A 19382-nucleotide genomic window follows, 5' to 3' on the forward strand; every position below is an offset into this window, starting at 1 on the left:
GAGAATCTGATATCCACATGTTTTGCTTATGATTGCTTTTGAATTTCCAGGTATATTATTGCAAATTCAAAATCTAGCAGTAAGCTTACAAATATTAAGTTCATATTTAACAGCTTTGCAGTTTCAAAATCATTAATATATCCGGAGACTTAATTAGGAATGGTTCCAATTTAACCTGGATTTGGGAAATATAACATACATACATACACGGTTCTGTTTTTCCAAAACATCTCTGCACTCTCGCAACCTATTCTGAAGGGGCCTTCTTAGAGGGCTATTAGATACTTACTCTTATCCCTACTACCTGTGCAAAGAAGATTAAATTCAGTGAGCTGGATCTTTGTGTCTTTGCATATGATTAGGATTTTGTAACTTGTATGTAACAAACTTTTCTTTGTTTAGTAGGAAAGATTAATTTGAGAAATAGTCTCTTAATTTAAAATATAAAAGAGGGAAGTACAATAGATTCTTTATTTTAATAAGCAATATTTGGGTATGTGAACTTACGTCTCACAAATAGTCAGAGTACAGTATAAAGATTGGTTCTGTATTACTGGGTAATTTTAATGATACCCATGTACTTTGTTACTAAATATTGAAACAAAGAACAGAGCTTTATAACATAATGTTTATCACAAACCTGTTGACAAAGTTAAGGTTAGAGTGAACTAAAATGTTGACTCTTTTATTTACAAACCTTTTCATAGATTTCCCCCCTCTTAAAATAGGAAGATATGTCCATCCTTTTATTTCACTGTTTAATTTTTGAGTTTTTTAAACTATTTTGGCAGTTTAATGTTTGGGCAAAGAAATGGATAAAGTATAGCATAGATGCAGTAGATTTAATGTTTTTGCTTTTTTATTAATACATAGCAACTGAATTTGTAAGCTGGTCTCCAGTTTTTGAACATGGGTTGTAAAAAGCATATTTATGTATAGGCAATGCATCTAAGGGGAAGAAAAAAAAACAACCCCCTATTCTCATTTCAGAATGTGACTCAGCTATCACCCGATGGCCCTTTACCACAACTTCCTTTACCATATATTAACAATTCTGCAACACGAGTATTCTTTGGACATGATCGACGACCAGCAGAAGGTTAGTGAAATTTCAGTGACTGTTTGATACAACTGTTTTTATGATGGACGAAAAAAGATACGAATAAGGTAACCTACAAGAAGCTTCAGTGTTCTTCTAGAGTGCTTGTTCATCCCATTCCACATTAGGTGTGCGCGCATTGCGTGCATGAGCGTCGGAAACTTTTTCCTTTAGCGGCTCCTGTCAGGTCGGCGGGGCCCCTGAGTGGCACCACTGTGCCGTGCATATATACCCCTGCCCCCCGACCCCCTTCAGTTCCTTCTTACCGTCCGTGACGGCATTGGAACAACCTCTTTCTCTTGTATGAGAGCAGTCCCTTAGCCTTTCTCTTATATGTAGCTGTTATCAGTTAGTTAGCATACCTTTGTTGTGGACACTTAAGTGATTAAGTGCTTGGAGGCTTCCAGCACCCACCCCTGGGCTGCGGGGCATGTCGCAGGCCCATGGGTTTAAGGCTTGTGCTGCAAGCATATGCCAGTTAGTGATCCCCATGGCTCTTGTCTACATTGTCTGGGGGAAGAACATCAAACTGAGTGGTGTAAGATTTGCAAGGCGTTCAAGCCAAGAACAAAGAAAGAAAGAGAGCAGTTGTTGATGGAAGCTGCATTGCAACCACCGGGCCTGGAGTGCCTGACATCGGCTCCGGCTTCCTCTGTGCGTAGCGCCCCGGAGCCCTCTGGAGACCCGGCACCAGCTAAACACCGAAAGCTGTAGGCCACGCAGCGCCAGACTAGGCCCCGGCACCGCTCGTCCTCCCCGGCGCAGCCAAAAGGAAGGCGCGGACGTTCGCCTCGTAGGAGGCCGGCGTCTTCCAAGGCCCCGAACGCTAGTAAGAGCGGGAAGGCCGCCGCACCGGCACTGGCATCAGCGGATCCAGCACCACAAGTCCCACCGAGCCCAGGCCTAAGTGAGCTCAGTGCGGACGACGGGCTCAAGGACTTAATGGATCAGCCCTCCACGCCTGGCACCTTTGAGGCGGCAAAGGACCTCTTTGAGCTGTCGGCGACGAGCCCCTTCCCATACAGGGAGAATCCTCTGGCACCCCGGGTGCCGTCGAGGGGTAAGCCAGCAATGGTGTGCTGTTCAAGGACACCGACCCAGCATCGCTTCCGGAGTTGATCCCGGTCAAGTGCCACATGCAGCTTGGTCAGGCAGGTCAGACTGAGACTCAGGACTCTGCAGGCGTGGCTTGCTCGGGTGTACTCCTCAGGCAGGGACCCCCTGGACTTGGTGGTGACAGCCCCAAGGGATGTGCTGGATTCTCTGCTCTGGTGGCAGTCCCAGCCTGTGGTTTGCAAAGGCATCCCCTTTGCCGCCCCACAACTAGACCTGACGCTGGTGATGGACGCGTCAGACCACGGATGGGGGGCTCAGCTGGGGGACCTCAGGGCTTGTGGTCCGGAGCAGAGCTGTCGCTCCACATCAGTGTGAAGGAGCTCAGGGTGGTTTGTCTAGCCTGCCAGACCTTTCACGCCACTCGATTGGTCATAGCGTGGCGGTTCTGACAGACAACACTACTGCTATGTTTTATATAAACAAGCAGGGCAGGGCCTGTTCCTTGCCGATCTGTTGCGAGGCTCTCCTCCTCTGGGACTTTTGTATAGCTCATGCCATTCTCCTCGAGGCGTCATATCTCCCGGGGGTGTGACACGAGCTGGGGGAACTACCTCAGCAGGTCATATTGCATGCATGAGTGGACGCTCAGAGTGGATGTCATGCTTTCGCTCTTCCGCAGGTGGGGGTTTTCCACCAGGGACAACACCCAATGCCTGCGGTTTTGCTTGTTCCAGGGCCAGAGCCCAGGCTCAGTCGCAGACGCATTTGCAATCCCGTGGGGAGGGGGCTTGATGTATGTGTTTCCCCCACTCCACTTGGTACACAAGGTCCTGCTCAAGGTACGCAGGAACAGGGCACCGGTGGTCCTCATCGCCCCGGCATGGCCCCGCCAGCACTGGTACACAATGCTCCTAGAGCTGTTGGTGGAGGCCCTGGTAGTCCTGGCCCTACATCGGGACCTCATCACACAAGATGGTGGGCGGCTTCTCCACCCCAGCCTGCAATCACTACACCTGATGGCGTGGAAGCTCTGTGGCTAAACGCCTTGGAGAGCCAGTGCTCCCTTCCTGTGCAGCAAATTCTGCTTGGCAGTAGGAAACCCTCTACCAGGGCTACCTATATGGCCAAGTGGAAAAGGTTCTCCTGTTGGTGTGAGCCCCGACAGGTGCAACCATACCAGCTCCTGGTGCAAGCCATCCTAGAGTACCTCCTGCACCTCAAGCAGCAGGGGCTGGCCCCGTCCTTACTCAGAGTGCACCTGGCAGCCATCTCCGCCTTCCATCCGGGGTTTTCAGGGGGCTCGGTGTTTTCCCACCCAGTGGTGGGACGGTTCCTTAAAGGATTAGAGAGGATGTTTCCGTACTCATGCCCCCCAGTCCCTCCTTGGAATCTGAACTTGGTCTTCTCTAAGCTCATGGAATCCCCGTTCGAGCCACTCGCTACCTGCTCCCCCCTCCACCTTTCCTGGAAGGTGGCATTTCTGGTTGCCATTACCTTGTCCAGAAGGGTGTCTCAGCTGAGGGCTCTCACCTCTAAGCCACCGTATACGGTTTCACAAGGATAAGGTGCAGCTCTGACCGCACTCCAAGTTCCTCCTTAAGGTGGTCTCGCAATTCCATTTGGGCCAGGACATTTGTCTGCTGGTATTTTTTTCAAAACCCCATATGGACCTGAGTCACCTCAGCCTACACACCCTGGATGTCCCTCGAGCGCTGGTGTTCTATTTGGCGCGCACCAAACCCGTTCATAAATCCACGCAGCTGTTCGTGGCTGTAGCCAAGAGGATGAAAGGCCTCCCGGTGTCGGCGCTGCGGATCTCGTCTTGGATTACAAGCTGCCTCTGGACATGCTATGAGCTCGCAAGTGTTCCGGCCCTGGCAGTCACGGCCCACTCGACCAGGGCACAAGTGACTTCCACGGCTTTTCTGGCACAGGTCCTGATCCAGGAGATCTGCAGAGCAGCCACCTGGTCCTCAGTGCGCTCCTTCACGACCCACTGTGCAGTCAACCAGCAGGCCAGAGAGGATGCGGCAGTTGGCAGAGCGGTCCTCCAATCAGTTGTTCCGTGACTCCTACCCTTCTCCGGAGGTAAGCTTGTGGTTCACCTAATGTGGAATGGACGTGAACAATCACTCGAAGAAAAACAAACGGTTACTTACCTTCTCGTAACTATTCTTCGAGATGTGGTGTTCACATCCATTCCACCTCCTACCCCTCTGTCGGAGTTGCTGGCAAGAAGGAACCAGAGGGGGTCGGGCAGCAGGGGTATATGTGCACGGCGCAGTGGCGCCACACAAGGGGCCCTGCCGGCCCGACGGGAGCTGCTAAGGGGAAAAGTTTCCGACACTCGTGCATGTGACGCGGGCACACCTAGTGTGGAATGGACGTGAACAACACATCTTGAAGAACAACAGTTATGAGAAGGTAAGTAACTGTTCTTTTCTCCAGCCTGATCAGTCATAGAATCATAGAATACCAGGGTTGGAAGGGACCTCAGGAGGTCATCTAGTCCAACCCCCTGCTCAAAGTAGGACCAATCCCCCCAATTTTTGCCCCAGATCCCAAATGGCCCCCTCAAGGATTGAACTCACAACCCTGGGTTTAGCAGGCCAATGCTCAAACCACTGAGCTATCCTTCCTCGCAAAGAGTCTTTCTCTTTTCCATTCTTTAAGTTATCTTAGCTTTATATATCTCATAAGCTAGTTTTGAAGGTCAGACTTATTTCTCTTGTTGCTGATTACTAAATTATACAAAATTTTCCTCAAAATCAGGGGAGAATCTTAGGTTTGAAATGCTTTCACCCCATAAGTTAGGTCCTTATCCCTGAGGTACAGTCAGTATCCATTACTAGGGCTTTACCAAAGTCACAGTCCATTTTGATCAATTTCATAGAGGGTTTTAAAATTGGTCAGTTTCACATTTTCAGCTGTTCACATCTGAAATTTCATGGTGTGGTAACCATGGGGGGCCCAACCCAAAAGGTACCCAGAAATGGTTCTGATCTCCCCGGCTGCCCTCCCAGCTGCCATACAAGGGAAGGACAAGTCCTGTCTCACCCAAGCCCAGCAGGGACTCAACTAGGTGCTCCCTGGCTCGGGTGCTTCCAGTAGCTGAGGGATATCGGACCCCACCTCCACAAGTCTCCTCCAGCTGCAGGAACCTCTAGTGCTGGGTAGGGAGTGTTCCGGCCACTCGGAGGTGGGTGTGATCTCAGACACACACCAGCTGCCATGCAAGGGAAGGACAAGTCCTGTCCCTTCCCAGCCCAGCAGGGACTTGCAGCTAGGAGTCCCCTTAGCTGGGGCGCTCCCAGGACTAGGTGGATATTGGACCCACCTCTGCAAGTCTCCTCCAGTTGCAGGAACCTCCAGAGCTGGAGCTTGCTGCAGCAGGGGGAGGCTCTCTGAAGTGAGTCTGAGAGTGGCCATACAGGAGAAGGACAAGTCCTCTCTTTCCCAGACCAGCCGGGACTTGCAGCTAGGAGCTCCTTGACTCGGGTGCTCCCAGCATCCAATGGGAGATCAGATTTCATGGGGAAAGGCTTATTTCATGGTCTGAGACACATTTTTCACGGCCATAGAATTACTAGGTCCCTACCAATTACCCTCTATTTTGATTGTTTTTAGTAGCTTGGGAGTAGCTACTGGATATTCCAATGTGAGTCCATATAAACATCATGAAATGGATCCGTAAATAATTACACCTTATGGAAACTTGAAAATGAACATGATATATGTTTTTTTTAAAGGACATCTACAAATAAAATGAAAAGCTTTGTTGCTAATACTTGATCATCTGCTCCTTATTCTCCAGTATGCCACAACTATTTCCATGCCAAATAGTTATGTCAGGAGCAAAAGGTTCTGATGCCATCAGAAGCAGAATTGGCAACTGGGGAATTTGCCCAAACCAGAGATCTATATTTCTTTGAGGGCCTTTGTATAGTCTGACTCCTGTCTTCAGCTATTCAGTATTATGTATTAATAATACTGTAGGGGGGTAACTAGAGTTTATTTCTAAAATGTGTCAAGGAATTCATCAAGGGTAAGTGCACTTTTTTTTAATAGAATGCAGATAAATCAGTATAAATTAATAGGATCCCTGAAGTATACCTCCAGTCCTGTATCCATAATCCTTAGATTATTGGTCCTCTTAGCTCTGATTGTTCAGTCTGTGGGTTTCTTCCTGAGTACCTTAAAAGTTCTATCTTAAGATCGCCCTTTGCCATCTTATTCATGGAGTTCTTAGGTCCTTAACCTTATTGATTAGTGTGGACACAGCAGACAATTACAGGCAATTGTAAGAAATTCCAGAAGAGGTAACTTGCTAAATTACTTCGTTGGTGTACCCTCCGTCTCCCCCAACTGATGACTTCAAGCTTCTGATTGGCTCGAGCGATGGACGTAGAGTTGGTGGGAACTGAAAAGTCCCACTGTTTCTTAGAGCTCCAGTCAAATCAACCCAGTCAAGTGGCTCTTTTCAGTGACACCAACAGAAGAGATCTCTGGCTGACCCCTTGTATCGTCCTTTTTAATTACCAGAAGGGCAGATGGATCCTGCAATGTCCCTCCAAGGCAGTCTGAACACTTTTACATCTGTCTGCTGCCAGGCTTTGTTATAGTCTCAGCCCGTGAAATGCTGATCCACCATGATCTGTGATCTTCCACAGCACCAGTGTTCACTGAAAGTATGGAACTGTTGACCAATATGGGAAGGCTCTTGAGTGTGCGAGGGAACTTTCAAAGGAGCTGGACTTGGTCTGTACAGGGCAGTCATTCATTAGGCAAGAACAGCTATGGATCTAGAAGTTTCAGAAATAATTTGACTTTGCTTTTCAATAAGTTCTGCGCACACAAGCATACATAGAAAAGAAGTCCTGGGCTGGATTTTTTTATACATGTTGTGTATAAAACTCTGCTCTTATGGATAGGATTTTCAAAAGCGTCTGACAGCGCAAGTCCCGCTGAAACAGACAGTAACCTTTAACTAGATGAGCACATGTCTACATGCCTTGTCTATACTAGACTTTCAAAACACATTAGCCACGTGTTAACTTACAGTGCTAAAATCACACTTTAAATCATAATCTAGACATGGTCAACAGGCCTGTGGAGTGGTTTGGCTGTTAAAGGTGCCATTACTGAAATTTTTTGCCAACCACCACACTGTTACACCAAAAACTGGAGAAAGTTTGAAAGATAAATAAATGCATAATGTCCAAATATTTTTCACTCTTTAGTGTACATAACTTTCAAATGTTAGTGAGTTATGTACATATACTAAGGGAAAACATATTTTCTGTCACTTGACGGAATTTTCAAGTTTAAGTTTTAGGAAATCTCCATTTAACTAGTTCTAGAGGATTTTCTTTCAGAGCTGACTTATTGGCATAAAATTTACAGAAGAAAAAAGAGATTTACCTAGCCTTCTACACAGTGGTATATGTTATTTTACGTTACGTTACTTGATTCTTTTTTGTAAATAAGTGAAACATGCTTTATGTAGTGATTGTGTCTGAATAAGATGTGATGTATTTATAGGAGATTAGTAATGACAACATTTTACTGTGTATTTTTGATCCTTGGGGGAAATATGTTAAGTAGGCTAGGAAAAGAGCACACAGACAAATTGAAAAATATGAGTGTGATTATTATTTCTTAAATGGCTTGGATCCATATAAATGTCTTAATGAAAACAACTTTAACTGAGGAAATGTGTAAAAGAAATTGTTTTGATGCTTTTATATACGCTATGTGGTAGAGTTCAGATGAAATAGTAGTAATGTTAAAGAATAAATTAGCCTGAAAAATAAGAGAAAGTAAGGAGATCCAAAAAAATCTATATTTTGCAGTAATGTAGGAGTGCTAACTTGAGCATGATTTTTATGAATAATTGAAGGATCTGTACTAAGTTACTGAGCCAGGATAGAAATATCTATATTTGATGGTTAATAGCAATGATAATCACTTGCTGGACTAGGTAGCGTTCTGAACTTTTAAAAATATTCAGTTATACAAAACTTTATAGCCAGAGTATCTTCTTTGTAACAGGGTTTATTACAAGCCCATTTTTAGATGCATATAATGAGTAAGAGTATGTGCTGGTCTAGATTGGCATTAGGTGTTTCATTCTGAGAGCCAATTTGCTGTAGTAAATTTCCAAGAGGTATGGGTTGGAAGGAACAACACTTGCCAAGGATGACCCTCAGATCTGCTATTTGAGTATTTCCCAAATGTTCTGAAAGCGTTTTCTCCACCATCTGTTATTTGTGGTTGAAGGCCTACACATTAATGTATAAATCTTCCGTGTCCTCCCACCCCCATTAGGTCATCACTAAACCAACTTTGGGAAACATTAGTGTAGATCTTCATAATGTAATACTTTCTCTTGTTTCTTACATGTTTTATTACGCAATGGAATTCTTTATATCGGCATTAACTGTCACTGGCATTTGAGTTAGCTCCCATTAAAATGATTTGGGTAGTCAGCATCTCAGAGATATTGATTCAGGCCCAAGCAACCATTGCCGCATTGGTTACGTGCTTCACCTTTTGAAGATTTTCTTCACAACCATAACAGTTTTCACTTTTTCAAAGTAAAAGCTAAGACTCTGGTGAACAGTTGAGATGTCTGCCTGCACTATACACGTTGGGAAACACTGATCATAATCTTCAACTGGTTCTGTTTATCTGTGTGCCAAATAGTCATAATACGTACCTGCCTCCTCAGGTAAAATGTCTGAAGTGTTTTGAAATGCTCAGATAAAATACTGAGTGCAAATTAATATAACTTTTTCTGTATTTTAGTGTAGATTTTTAGTCTATAAACTGAACTTTTGCTGTCTTAAATTACAGCTTAGCTTTTATTCCACTTGCACGCTTAAGTGTGTTGGATCATATTAAAGAAGTTCTGTATTAAAATCACAAATTAGTTTGATTCCCCATAGTTTAAATTCCAGGGTATTACTAACTAAGAGGTCTCCTGGTTTTTGGTACTGTTTCTCTCCCTCTATGTGTGAAACTTGCAAGCTGCTAATTGTGTTAGTACATTCTAAGACAGTCTGTTCTCAAAGCAATTCTTTGTAACAACAACTACTCACATGGAGAAAGACTCAAAGCAATACTCTTTGTAACAACAGAAACAGCACCCAGACACTCCCCGCCCTTTTGTTGTATTCATCTTGCTTTGTTAACAATTCTGATTAAAATAGAGAGAGAGGGTGTGTGTGGATAATAACTGAATGATCAGGAAGGTGCTAGCCTAAGAACCCAGTGTCCATCGGCTGAAGAAGGCATCAAGTGGAAATAACCAGAGGACCCCCCCGGAGGGCAGACTGGAATCCACCCAACAGCCTCAAAGATGGGAGAACCAAAGAACAAGATAACATCTAGCAGCATGGAGCCGACAGGAAAGTACTATCTGCTGATTGATTCAGCAACAGCATGATGAAGCAATTCCCATAGACTGGCCTAGGAATAAATTCCTATAAAAATAGACTCTAGAAAGTGAGAACTTTGGGGGGGGTCTGATTCTGCAAACCAACTTCCAGGAGCATCAGATGTGTATCTGACAAGGCCCTGCTCCCTCCTCATGTCCAGGCCGCCTGGCCAGTGGCTTGGCATGAGCAACTCTAAGGCTGGTAACTACGATAACAACCTTGCAGAACCTGTGTGTGTGTGTATATGAATGAATGTGTGAATAAATGAGATTGAATGGAATGTTATAGCTATAACTAACTGCTTACTATGATTCTTTCTGTATTCATAATAAATGTGGTATTTTTGCCTTTTTCCCTTTAATAAGATCCTGCTGGTTTTTATTTTATTGGTATAACAAGTGTGTGTATTTAAAAAAGATTGTGTGAACCTCTTGAAGATTATCTGCATCTACATTTTAAAATCAAATGGCTTGAGAAAATGTGAATATATTTTGTGAGTGAACTGTACTTCGCAAGTACGTGTGAATAAGGTATCTCACATGACCCACTTGGGAAGTGTTATAAAATTAATCAGATATAAAAATTGATTATGAACCTTGGGCCAATGGCAAGTTGCCAATACAGCCCTTTATGTTGTAGCTGTTGCACACCACTCTTATGCCAGTTAATTTTGATTTGTTCTCTATTAGGTGAAAAGCAGGCAGCGACACATATAAGTCTTGATCAGGAATATGATTGTGAATCTTCTCACCAATGGAAGGAGCTTGAAGAACAGGTTGTAGCTGTGGTTAACAAAGGAATAATACCATCAAACTTTCAACCGACACAGTATTGTTTGAACAGCTATTCAGATAACTCCAAGTTTCCACTTGCTGTAGTAGAAGGTAAATTTATAGAGTATGGATTCTTTAAAAATCAGAAGTCTTTAAATGTAAACTGGAAGTTTAAGTAAGTAAGCAGGAAGTTTCATTGCTATTATGGAACTAACCAAGCTACTTTTTGTGATATGGCTTGTTGGAGGTGAATATTGAGTTTCAGATCATATTAGGAATATATAGCGTGTAATCACTTGTTGAAATACGTACTCCTACATAAAGTGCATAATAGCTTTTTTTTTTAATAGAACCAGTAACAGTGGAAGTAGCCTTTAGAAACCCATTGAAGGTTCCACTTTTGTTGACTGATCTATCGTTGCTTTGGAAATTCCAACCTAAAGATTTCAATGCAAAGCATAATGGAGAAACAAAAGAGTTGGTGAGTAATTAAGAACGTTTAACTGCCGAACTATTTTTTTACAGTTTTATTCTTAAACTTACTCTTCTGTGGCATAATATTGAGATGTTTTTTTTATTAAAAAGGCAACACTTACCATATGAGTTACTTTAGTTATTTTCTGCTGTAATTTTTTTGGGGGGGATGACTGTTAAAAGCTGGCAAATGCTTAGTCTTTTAATGGTAAATAGTGTAAAAGTTTGAAGTACAGACATTATGTGAATATCTAATCTCTGATTTTAATAAGATTATTTAAATTACACACCCTTTAAAGTAGCTTGAGTCATCTGTTCTCAGATAGTTGAAACTTGGTATAACAGCAGCAGGATGAAACTTTTTATGCATTTTTAACCTTGGCATCAATACCTATTTTTTCTTACTAATTAGGTAGGGTCACTTAATCTGCAATATTTATAATCAAGTAGTATAGCTCTGTGGCCAGTTGATTCCTTATGTTACATTTGAGTTAGTTTGCCTAGATTTTCAGTTCTCATTGGCTTCTTTTAACATTAATTGTTTCATGTAGTCTTTTACGTAACATGAATATTTTCTGATACCTTTCATTATTATTTCAATAACTTCATAATCAACCCCTTGATATTTAAAATAGCCTATACTTATCATGGCACTCTGGATAATGTCTCTCGTTGGCAGAATTTCCTCTTAAAATTACCCTTGTTATTCAAAGAGATCTGTCGTAAAGTTTTCGTTATTCTGAAATGTTTAGTACATTTATTTCTTATCAAGTTGATTTCCTATGAAAAGGTGTTGTTTAGACCACTTTCTTAATCTCTCAACTGACTACTGGTTTTTTTTACATAATGTATTAATGATTGACTTATTTCTAGCCAACCATAGAAAGAGGGAACTTCATACTTGTGGTTTGGCTAACTTTCTCCTTCTGAAAACTCTTTTATTTGCTGTGCAAGGGGTGCAAGCCTATATAACCTTCTGTAATTCTCAATGAAATCCATAGTTCAGCGCTGATCATCTCACAACGTATGATGAATCTCAGATGCGCTATCATGATGTAAACAACAGAATTGGTCTTTGGAACTCTGTTAATTAACAAAGTGACTCACTAGGCTTGGAAGGTTGATCAGTGCTTAAAAATTACCTATCTACCTTAAAAGTGGCAATAAAGGAAATCTGCTGGTGCTGGTCGCATTTCTACAGGTTCCTGTTTACGGCTTCAAATTGTGCATGCTTTTGCTTGTTTGAAGTGCCCTAAAACAACACACTGTTGCAAGAACTAATATTTGTAGCAATTTAGTTCAGAGGAACATTGTTAATAAAGATATAAAAACAGCTCTTCAACCAATTGCCTTTTTCCCTTCCTTCCTCCCCAGGCACGTGGAAATGACATGATAGGAGCTGAAGTAATAGCTGAGTTCTTAATTAATAGCGAAGAGACAAAAATGGTAAGTAGGTAAATGTTTATATTTACACTTTGAATGCACATTATCCAATATTGTATATTTAGATACAATGTTTTTCTTAGAATATCTAAACTTGTCTTTCATTTCTATCAGACAGAGGGTAGTTCCATTTGGAATAATTTCCTTTTACTGCAGTACTTGTTGCATCAGTATTATCCTTTGTTTTTAAGATCTGTTATAGGCTAATTCCAGATTAGAAATGTTTTCTGAAGAGATTTTTTCCTGTGTGCTTGATAATTTCTCTACTGATGTGCAAATGAAATATTCTGCAAAAATGTAAAAACAGAAATCTTGTAGATATTGAGTTAGTTATGATTAACGCTTTTCTGATTTAATTTGTATAATATACAGTTGCATCTGATACGAGATTATATAATGTTGCTATGAATTTTTGTAAAAATGGGACACTGAATGTAAAAAATAAGTGGATTTTTTCTTAGTAGCATCAACAACAAAATTTAACATATCTCCACAGGCAAGACTAAAGCTCTTTCCCCATCAAACAGGGGAGCTACATATTCTGGGAGTCGTTTACAATCTTGGCACTATTCAGGGTACTATGATGTTAGATGGGATTGATCCTTCTATTGGATTGCAAGCAGGTAAGGATATGGCATTCCCTTGAGAAATGGCAGAGAATCTTAGTTTGTACCACAGAATAGAACTAAAGTCTGTCAGGTAAAGAATGGCAGCTGGTGGTGATGGAGGGGGCATGCCTAAAGAAGGAGGGAGAGACTGATAAAGTAAGTGGACACAAGTGGCAGACTGAAGCAGAACCTAGAAGAGGGTGGAAGGGAAGTAGAGGTTCACTGTTACCTAAACTACATTCCCTTCAGCACTTATATCCTGGGTTTAAGTTAAAAACCAGGAAAATTAAAAATCAAATCTGAAGCAAAACAAATTCACATTTACTATGTTTTGCATTCTTTAGCCATTGCAACTTTCTTCTTCTCTTGAGTCCCTCTCCATTTACTTCTCTTCTAGCTGTCTTCTCCTATCTCAGTGCCACTTGGGCTTTCATCTTTTCCTCCTGTTTATAATCACCAGCTTTCTTTCCCAGTATTGCTTTGAAAATGTGAAGTTCTCAGGCATATTTTGTCGTCAAGCTATAATTTAATCAGATTTGATATGACATTAAAAATTACTTCAGCCAAGAACTTCTTAAATGTTTCAGTTGTCACCCCTTTTTTCTTTCCTAAAACATGCTATTCCTTTAGATACATACTTTGTGTAGAGTAAGCCGGATGGTTCTACTTATGAGCCCCCTGGTTAGTGTCTCTTACTTTTTAATCTTTCAAAATGGCCACATTTAGTGAGCTCTATCTATCATGTTTTACACTCCTTTTTACTTTTCTTTGAACAGTGTGGGGGTGGGGGGTGCTTTCATATAATTTTTAATTTCATTTCAAAATAGGTCTATATCTTTCCCTCTTCTTCCTTCTAAACCATCTTCCAGGAAAGATTTTGTTCTCTAACTTTATACAGAAGTTCAATTAAGGTTAGGAGTGAAAAAAAATATTTTGCTATCTATGCCTGTATGATTGGTCTCAATCCAGTTCCTAGTTAAGAAAAGTCAGAAGACGCATGTAATTGGGTTTTCTGACATTTCTGAGAGGATAAGAACTGATTAGGAAAAAATTGAACTATCTTGTTTTGGTCCTTCCAAAACAGTTGAGGCATGGCTTCTATGCAGGTGCAGATTGCAGGTTCCTGTTTCATGAATGCTAGTCTCTAAAGGTGCCGTTTAATCTTTAATAATTAGGGCCCTACTAAATTCACAGTCCATTTTGGTGACTTTTACAGTCACAGGATTTAAAAAATAATAAATGTCATGATTTCAGATATTTAAATCTGAAATGTCACTGTGGTAACTGTAGGGGTCCTTACCTAAAAGGGGGATGGGGAGGCATCATAAGATTATTGTAGGGGGCTTGTGGTATTGCCGCTCTTACTTCTGCAGTGCTTCTCTCAGCCTTCAGAGGTGGGTGGTTGGAGAACGGCAGCTGCCAGCCGGGAGCCCAGCTCTGAAGGCAGCGCCAGCAGCAGCAAAGGAGTAAGGGTGACATGGTATGATATTGCTTCCCTCATTTTTGTACTGCTGACTTCAGAGTTGGGCCCTCAGCCAGCAGCCACCACTTTTCAGATGCCCATTTCCACCCTTACTTCTGCACTGCTCCTGTTGGTGCTGCCTTTCAGAACTGGGTGCCTCGCCTGCAGCTGCTGCTTTCTGACCACCCAGCTCTGAAGGCAGCGCAGAAGTAAGGGTGGCAATACTGTGACACCCCTACAATAACCTTGCAACCCCCCCGTGACCCCCATTTGTATTGGGACTCCCAGTTTGAGAAATGCTGATCTCCCCTATGAAATCTGTATTGTATAGGGTAAAAGTACACAAAAGACCAGATTTCGCAGTCCATGATGCTTTTTTTGTGGCCGTGAATTTGGTAGGGCACTATTAATAATCATTATGTTCACACTTAAAATGAAAAATAGTAAATGGTTTTCAAGTATATCTTCTTTATTAGAAAGCCATGAAATTGAAAGGATTTGAGGCTGAAAAAATAACGAGTAAACTATATTGTTTATGTAACTTCATGGTTTCAAACTGCTGGTTGTTGTTTCAGGAAAATTTGTTTATAATGGGATGTCTGTACGAGGACGACAGGACTTAGAAATTCAGGGCCCTCGACTTAATAATACAAAAGAAGAAAAAACATCCATTAAATATGGACCAGATCGACGTTTAGATCCTATTATAACTGAGGAAATGCCCTTGTTGGAGGTATTTTATATTCTCCCCTGATAATAATTTGAGCACATAGTCAAACGTTCAACTATACCTTTATAAAATAGTAATATTTTTTACTTTTGGTTTAACTTTATTTATAGCATTGCTGTCTTTTGACCTAACATCCAAAATGGCAATCTTATAATGGGGCAGAATGTAGTGGATTATGTAAATCAAAGTACCAAGTTTGTATCTAATTCAGGTGAAACTTCAGAGGGTTACAGGTATCATCACAAAATTTGTGACCCTGTTGAAGTATACACATTTCTGCCAGAATTTGAGTTAAGACAACTTTATAAGTAAAAGTGCAAGGAAAAAAAATACAGCTGGCAAATTAGCATTTTGGTTTCTCTATCTCCAGTTGCAAAACCTAATTTCCCAAGGTAGAGCCTTATTTCCTGAGTATGAAGGGGGTCAGTGAAAGCAAAAATGAAACAGAAAAATTCCTTCATTTACGATGGTTCCATATGATTCCCTTTACTGTTAAATTTAACATTGACAAATTAGATTTTTAGTTTATAAACACTGTGGCGGCTTTTTCAAGTTATTTTCAGAAATATGTTACTATTAAATTGTTAACCTTATAATTTTTTTTCCCCCAATGCAGGTGTTCTTTATAAATTTTCCTACAGGGCTGCTCTGTGGAGAAATCAGAAAAGCATATGTAGAATTTGTGAATGTGAGCAAGTGTCCTCTAACTGCATTGAAGGTTGTATCAAAACATCCAGAATTTTTTACTTTTGGTGGAAATACTGCTGTTTTAACACCACTGAGTCCCTCAGCTTCTGAAAACTGTAGTGCTTACAAGACTGTTGTGACAGATTCTACCTCTGTATGTACAGCACTGATGTCATCAGCTTCTTCTGTAAACTTTGGGGTTGGCACAGGAAGTCAGCCAGAGGTGATACATGTCCCACTTCCTGACTCTGTCCTCCTCCCTGGGGCTTCAGTCCAGCTGCCAATGTGGTTACATGGACCAGATGAAGAAGGGGTTCATGAAATAAACTTTTTGTTTTACTATGAAAGTATTAAAAAACACTCAAAAATGTGGTAAGTTTTTAAACTAAGTTTTTCAAACTAAATTAGGTCTTACCTAGTAAACTACTTGACACTGAATGTATTTAGGTATGTTAAATATTTCTGGACTTAAGTGCCATAAAAATGAAAGTGGTGTCAAACTGGTGTCTAACTTTGCTGTAGTAATAAAGCAAAGCATAAACATTAGTGGCTATATATATATTACACTGAACTCACTGCTGCTAGGTTAACTTTCTGGTTAAATTGTCAAACTGATTGCATATATTTTGGACAGAGCAATTTTTCAAAGTACTACTCTCCTGAATGAATCAAATCTCCATGAATTCTTAGCAAAGGACAATGTATGTGAAGTCAGGCTTTTGCCGTGGAAGCATATTTAGTTCTTGCTCGTGGGTTGTCTTACTTTCCTAGGGGAAGAGAGAGTGGAGTGGATGCTATTGGATACTGTAAAAGGGAAGCTCTGTCCACACCAGAGCCTCAAGAAAGTTTGCTTTCATTTCAGAACTTGACCAGCAGTTCCAGCTTATTAATTTCTTCAACCAATATTCAAAAACAAATAGTCTCTTCACAAATACAAAATCACAGTAATGTCTTTTTGCTTTCTTACTCAAGATACTTGTTTTGCTACTCATCTGGAAAGAAGGTGGCCTTACCATTTGATTTTTTTTCTATACTTTTTTTTTTCTTTTCTTGTTACCACTTACAAAATAGCAGCTAATCAGGTTGACATAGGCAAGAAGAGATTGTCCACACTGGAAGAATGACAGGAGGCCATGCATGTGGGTTAATTAGGCTGCACCTTTATTTCCTTTTAATAGCTGGGAGTATCCAGAAACAAATTGTACAGTGCAGGGAGGAGGGGTCAGCTCCCTGCTGTTCAAGACATAAGGGCGCCAAACCCCCTTCCGCAGCTCCCATAAGGAGTGTTTTCCTTCAAATCCTTTTCCAATCCCTATTACCTGATAACCATATCCCTTCCATACAGAGTTCCTGCATTGGATATCCGCCACAACGAGCCATCAACAAAATGCTTGGCTGCTTCCCCCACTCCATCACCCCTCCAGATTCCCAAATATCCACAGATTCCGTCTTCCTTTTTTCCCTTTTAACAGAGGTGAACCATATTTGCATCCATTGTCCACTCCCAGGTTTCCAAAGAGTGTACAAGATGCATCAGCTGGTCCCATAACATGCCCTTCCTTATTTTGCCTTGCTCCTATGGCTCTACAGAGAGACTTATACTGCTTCTCAGGTTCAGTCCCTGTCCTGGGTAATACAGTTTAGGAGTAGCAGCAGATAGAGGCTCAGTCTTTTGTAAACAGGCTTTAAAGAACCATGCTATCAGTTGATCAGGCGTCAGTTGTCCAGACAGTGGAGGATTGAGCCTTCAGGAGACACTAGTGAACCAATACATTCACCTAACATTTTAATTTCTATCTGCTCATAGATCAGAGTGGAGAATTCAGTGTTTTCAATCCCTCTTTTCTTTCTCTGCCTTTCATTTTTTTCCCCTTCATAATTTATGTCCTGGCTTGTTTTTACAGTTTCAAGTCAGTGCAGGGATGCTGTTCATATTCTTGGCTTGCTGCACCTTCTCAACCTCTAGCTTTACCTAGATTAAGTCACTGGGACTTGGGAGATCTGAGTTCTGTTCCCAGTTGTACCAATACTTCCTATGTGACCTTGGACAACTTACTTCGTCTTTTTCCCAGTTCCCCATCTGTAAAGTGAGAATACTTCACTACCTCAAACAGATGTTGAGGATGAATTAATGGGGCTGAGCTACTTATATACTATAGTGATGTAGTCCATAAAAAGAACCTAGCTACAGTTCAGTTTACCTGCCAAATCTAACAGGAGAAGAGCTCTGTGGAGCTCAAAAACTTGTCTCTCACCAACAGAAGTTGGTCTGATAAGATATTACCTCGTCTCTCTCAAGTCTAATAGAAGAGAGTTATGTAAACTGGACTGAAGAATTCTTTATTGTTTAGCTCCCCATAAATACCCATCCTACAGGCTTAAGTGGGTTGTGTCCTTAGAGCATATAATGTAACTGGGTACATACCATCAAATATTGATTGACTTTGCTATAAGCATATTATACTTGTGCACTGTGAGTTTCACAGGCCTCCTGTCCTATTCCAAGTGCAGAGTGTCTAATAAAAGGTGTGCAGAACTCAGTTTCTGGTGTATTGCAGACTTCAGGCAGGCCTGCTGACCTTTAGAAAATGGTTGTATCTTTGTCAAGTACTTGCCAGCCAGAAAAATATAAAGCTCACAATAGTTGACTTGCTTTTGCACTGCTAACAGGATTAGAGATAAGCCTTTTTTGCTGGAGTAAGTAGTTCTGATACCTGTGTGCATCCAGAATCTTATGTTTTTGAATGTGGTGCCATTTTTAGTCTTTTTGGACTAAAACAACACTTCAAAGTGCTTGCATATTCAGCATATGTGTGTGACTGTAGCTAATTGAAAGTTGTACTTTTCAAAATACAGACTGATCTATGGGACCTTTGGGCACTAAAGAAATTAACATATATGTTTATCAGCAATGAAGTACTCACTAGACTAAGACTTTTAAAATTTAGGACTAGCAGCCGTAAAAGCTTTCTTTCTGCATCTGGCTAGATCTGAACCTGTGTCAGTGTTGTGATTCTTGTATTTACATTCTCCAGGACCTTGAGCCTAATAAGTAGTACAGGTTTTCAAACACCTACAAACATGAGTATCAACTTGCTATATCTTTTATCTTGGAGTCTGGAGATGCTATATAGCAAAGGATGTCTTCAGTGGGAGCTGGAAACAAATTAATGGCCTGCTGGAAACAAATTAATGGCCTGTTTACATCTGCCTGTAAATGTAAAAGCATAATAGTTAATGAGAATTTCTCTGATAAACCAGTATTGCAATTTAGAACCTGATACTTTCTTTCTAGTCATAGAGTATTAAGACACACTGCAGTTATTTGTACCAGCCGATCTTTGAATGTTCGAGCTACTGTCTGCAGAAGTAATGCCCTTGAGGATGAAGGCAAAGGGGACAATATGCTGGTATTTGTGGATGTGGAAAATATCAATACTGTAAGTTTGTTTAGAAAAGGGGATTTTATTTTCTTTATACTCTTTTACCAAGCTTTACTCTCATGGCTGCATATCTGGATGTGTTTCTGTAAGTATATGCTTGGTCTGCTTATAGACAAGTTTCTCTTTAACATACTAATTAAGGCAAATTATTCTGCAAAACAGATTTAT

The 19382-nt window shown here is 41.2% G+C and overlaps 1 protein-coding gene across 9 annotated transcripts in view; it reads left to right on the forward strand.

The window, feature by feature from the left end:
- The window catches only part of TRAPPC8 (trafficking protein particle complex subunit 8), a 114625-nt gene that overhangs the window by 64306 nt on the left and 30937 nt on the right, over positions 1-19382 (forward strand). For all 9 annotated transcript variants that reach the window (XM_073331307.2, XM_073331309.2, XM_073331313.2 and 6 more), the window contains 8 exons: positions 991-1099; positions 10284-10478; positions 10718-10848; positions 12216-12287; positions 12781-12907; positions 14930-15087; positions 15701-16143; positions 19067-19211. In XM_073331307.2, coding sequence (XP_073187408.1) covers positions 991-1099; positions 10284-10478; positions 10718-10848; positions 12216-12287; positions 12781-12907; positions 14930-15087; positions 15701-16143; positions 19067-19211 — 1380 coding nt within the window. The remainder of the gene's footprint in view (positions 1-990; positions 1100-10283; positions 10479-10717; positions 10849-12215; positions 12288-12780; positions 12908-14929; positions 15088-15700; positions 16144-19066; positions 19212-19382) is intronic.

The sequence above is a fragment of the Lepidochelys kempii genome, chromosome 2 (genome assembly GCF_965140285.1).
Source record: "Lepidochelys kempii isolate rLepKem1 chromosome 2, rLepKem1.hap1, whole genome shotgun sequence".
Lineage (NCBI taxonomy): Eukaryota > Metazoa > Chordata > Testudines > Cheloniidae > Lepidochelys > Lepidochelys kempii.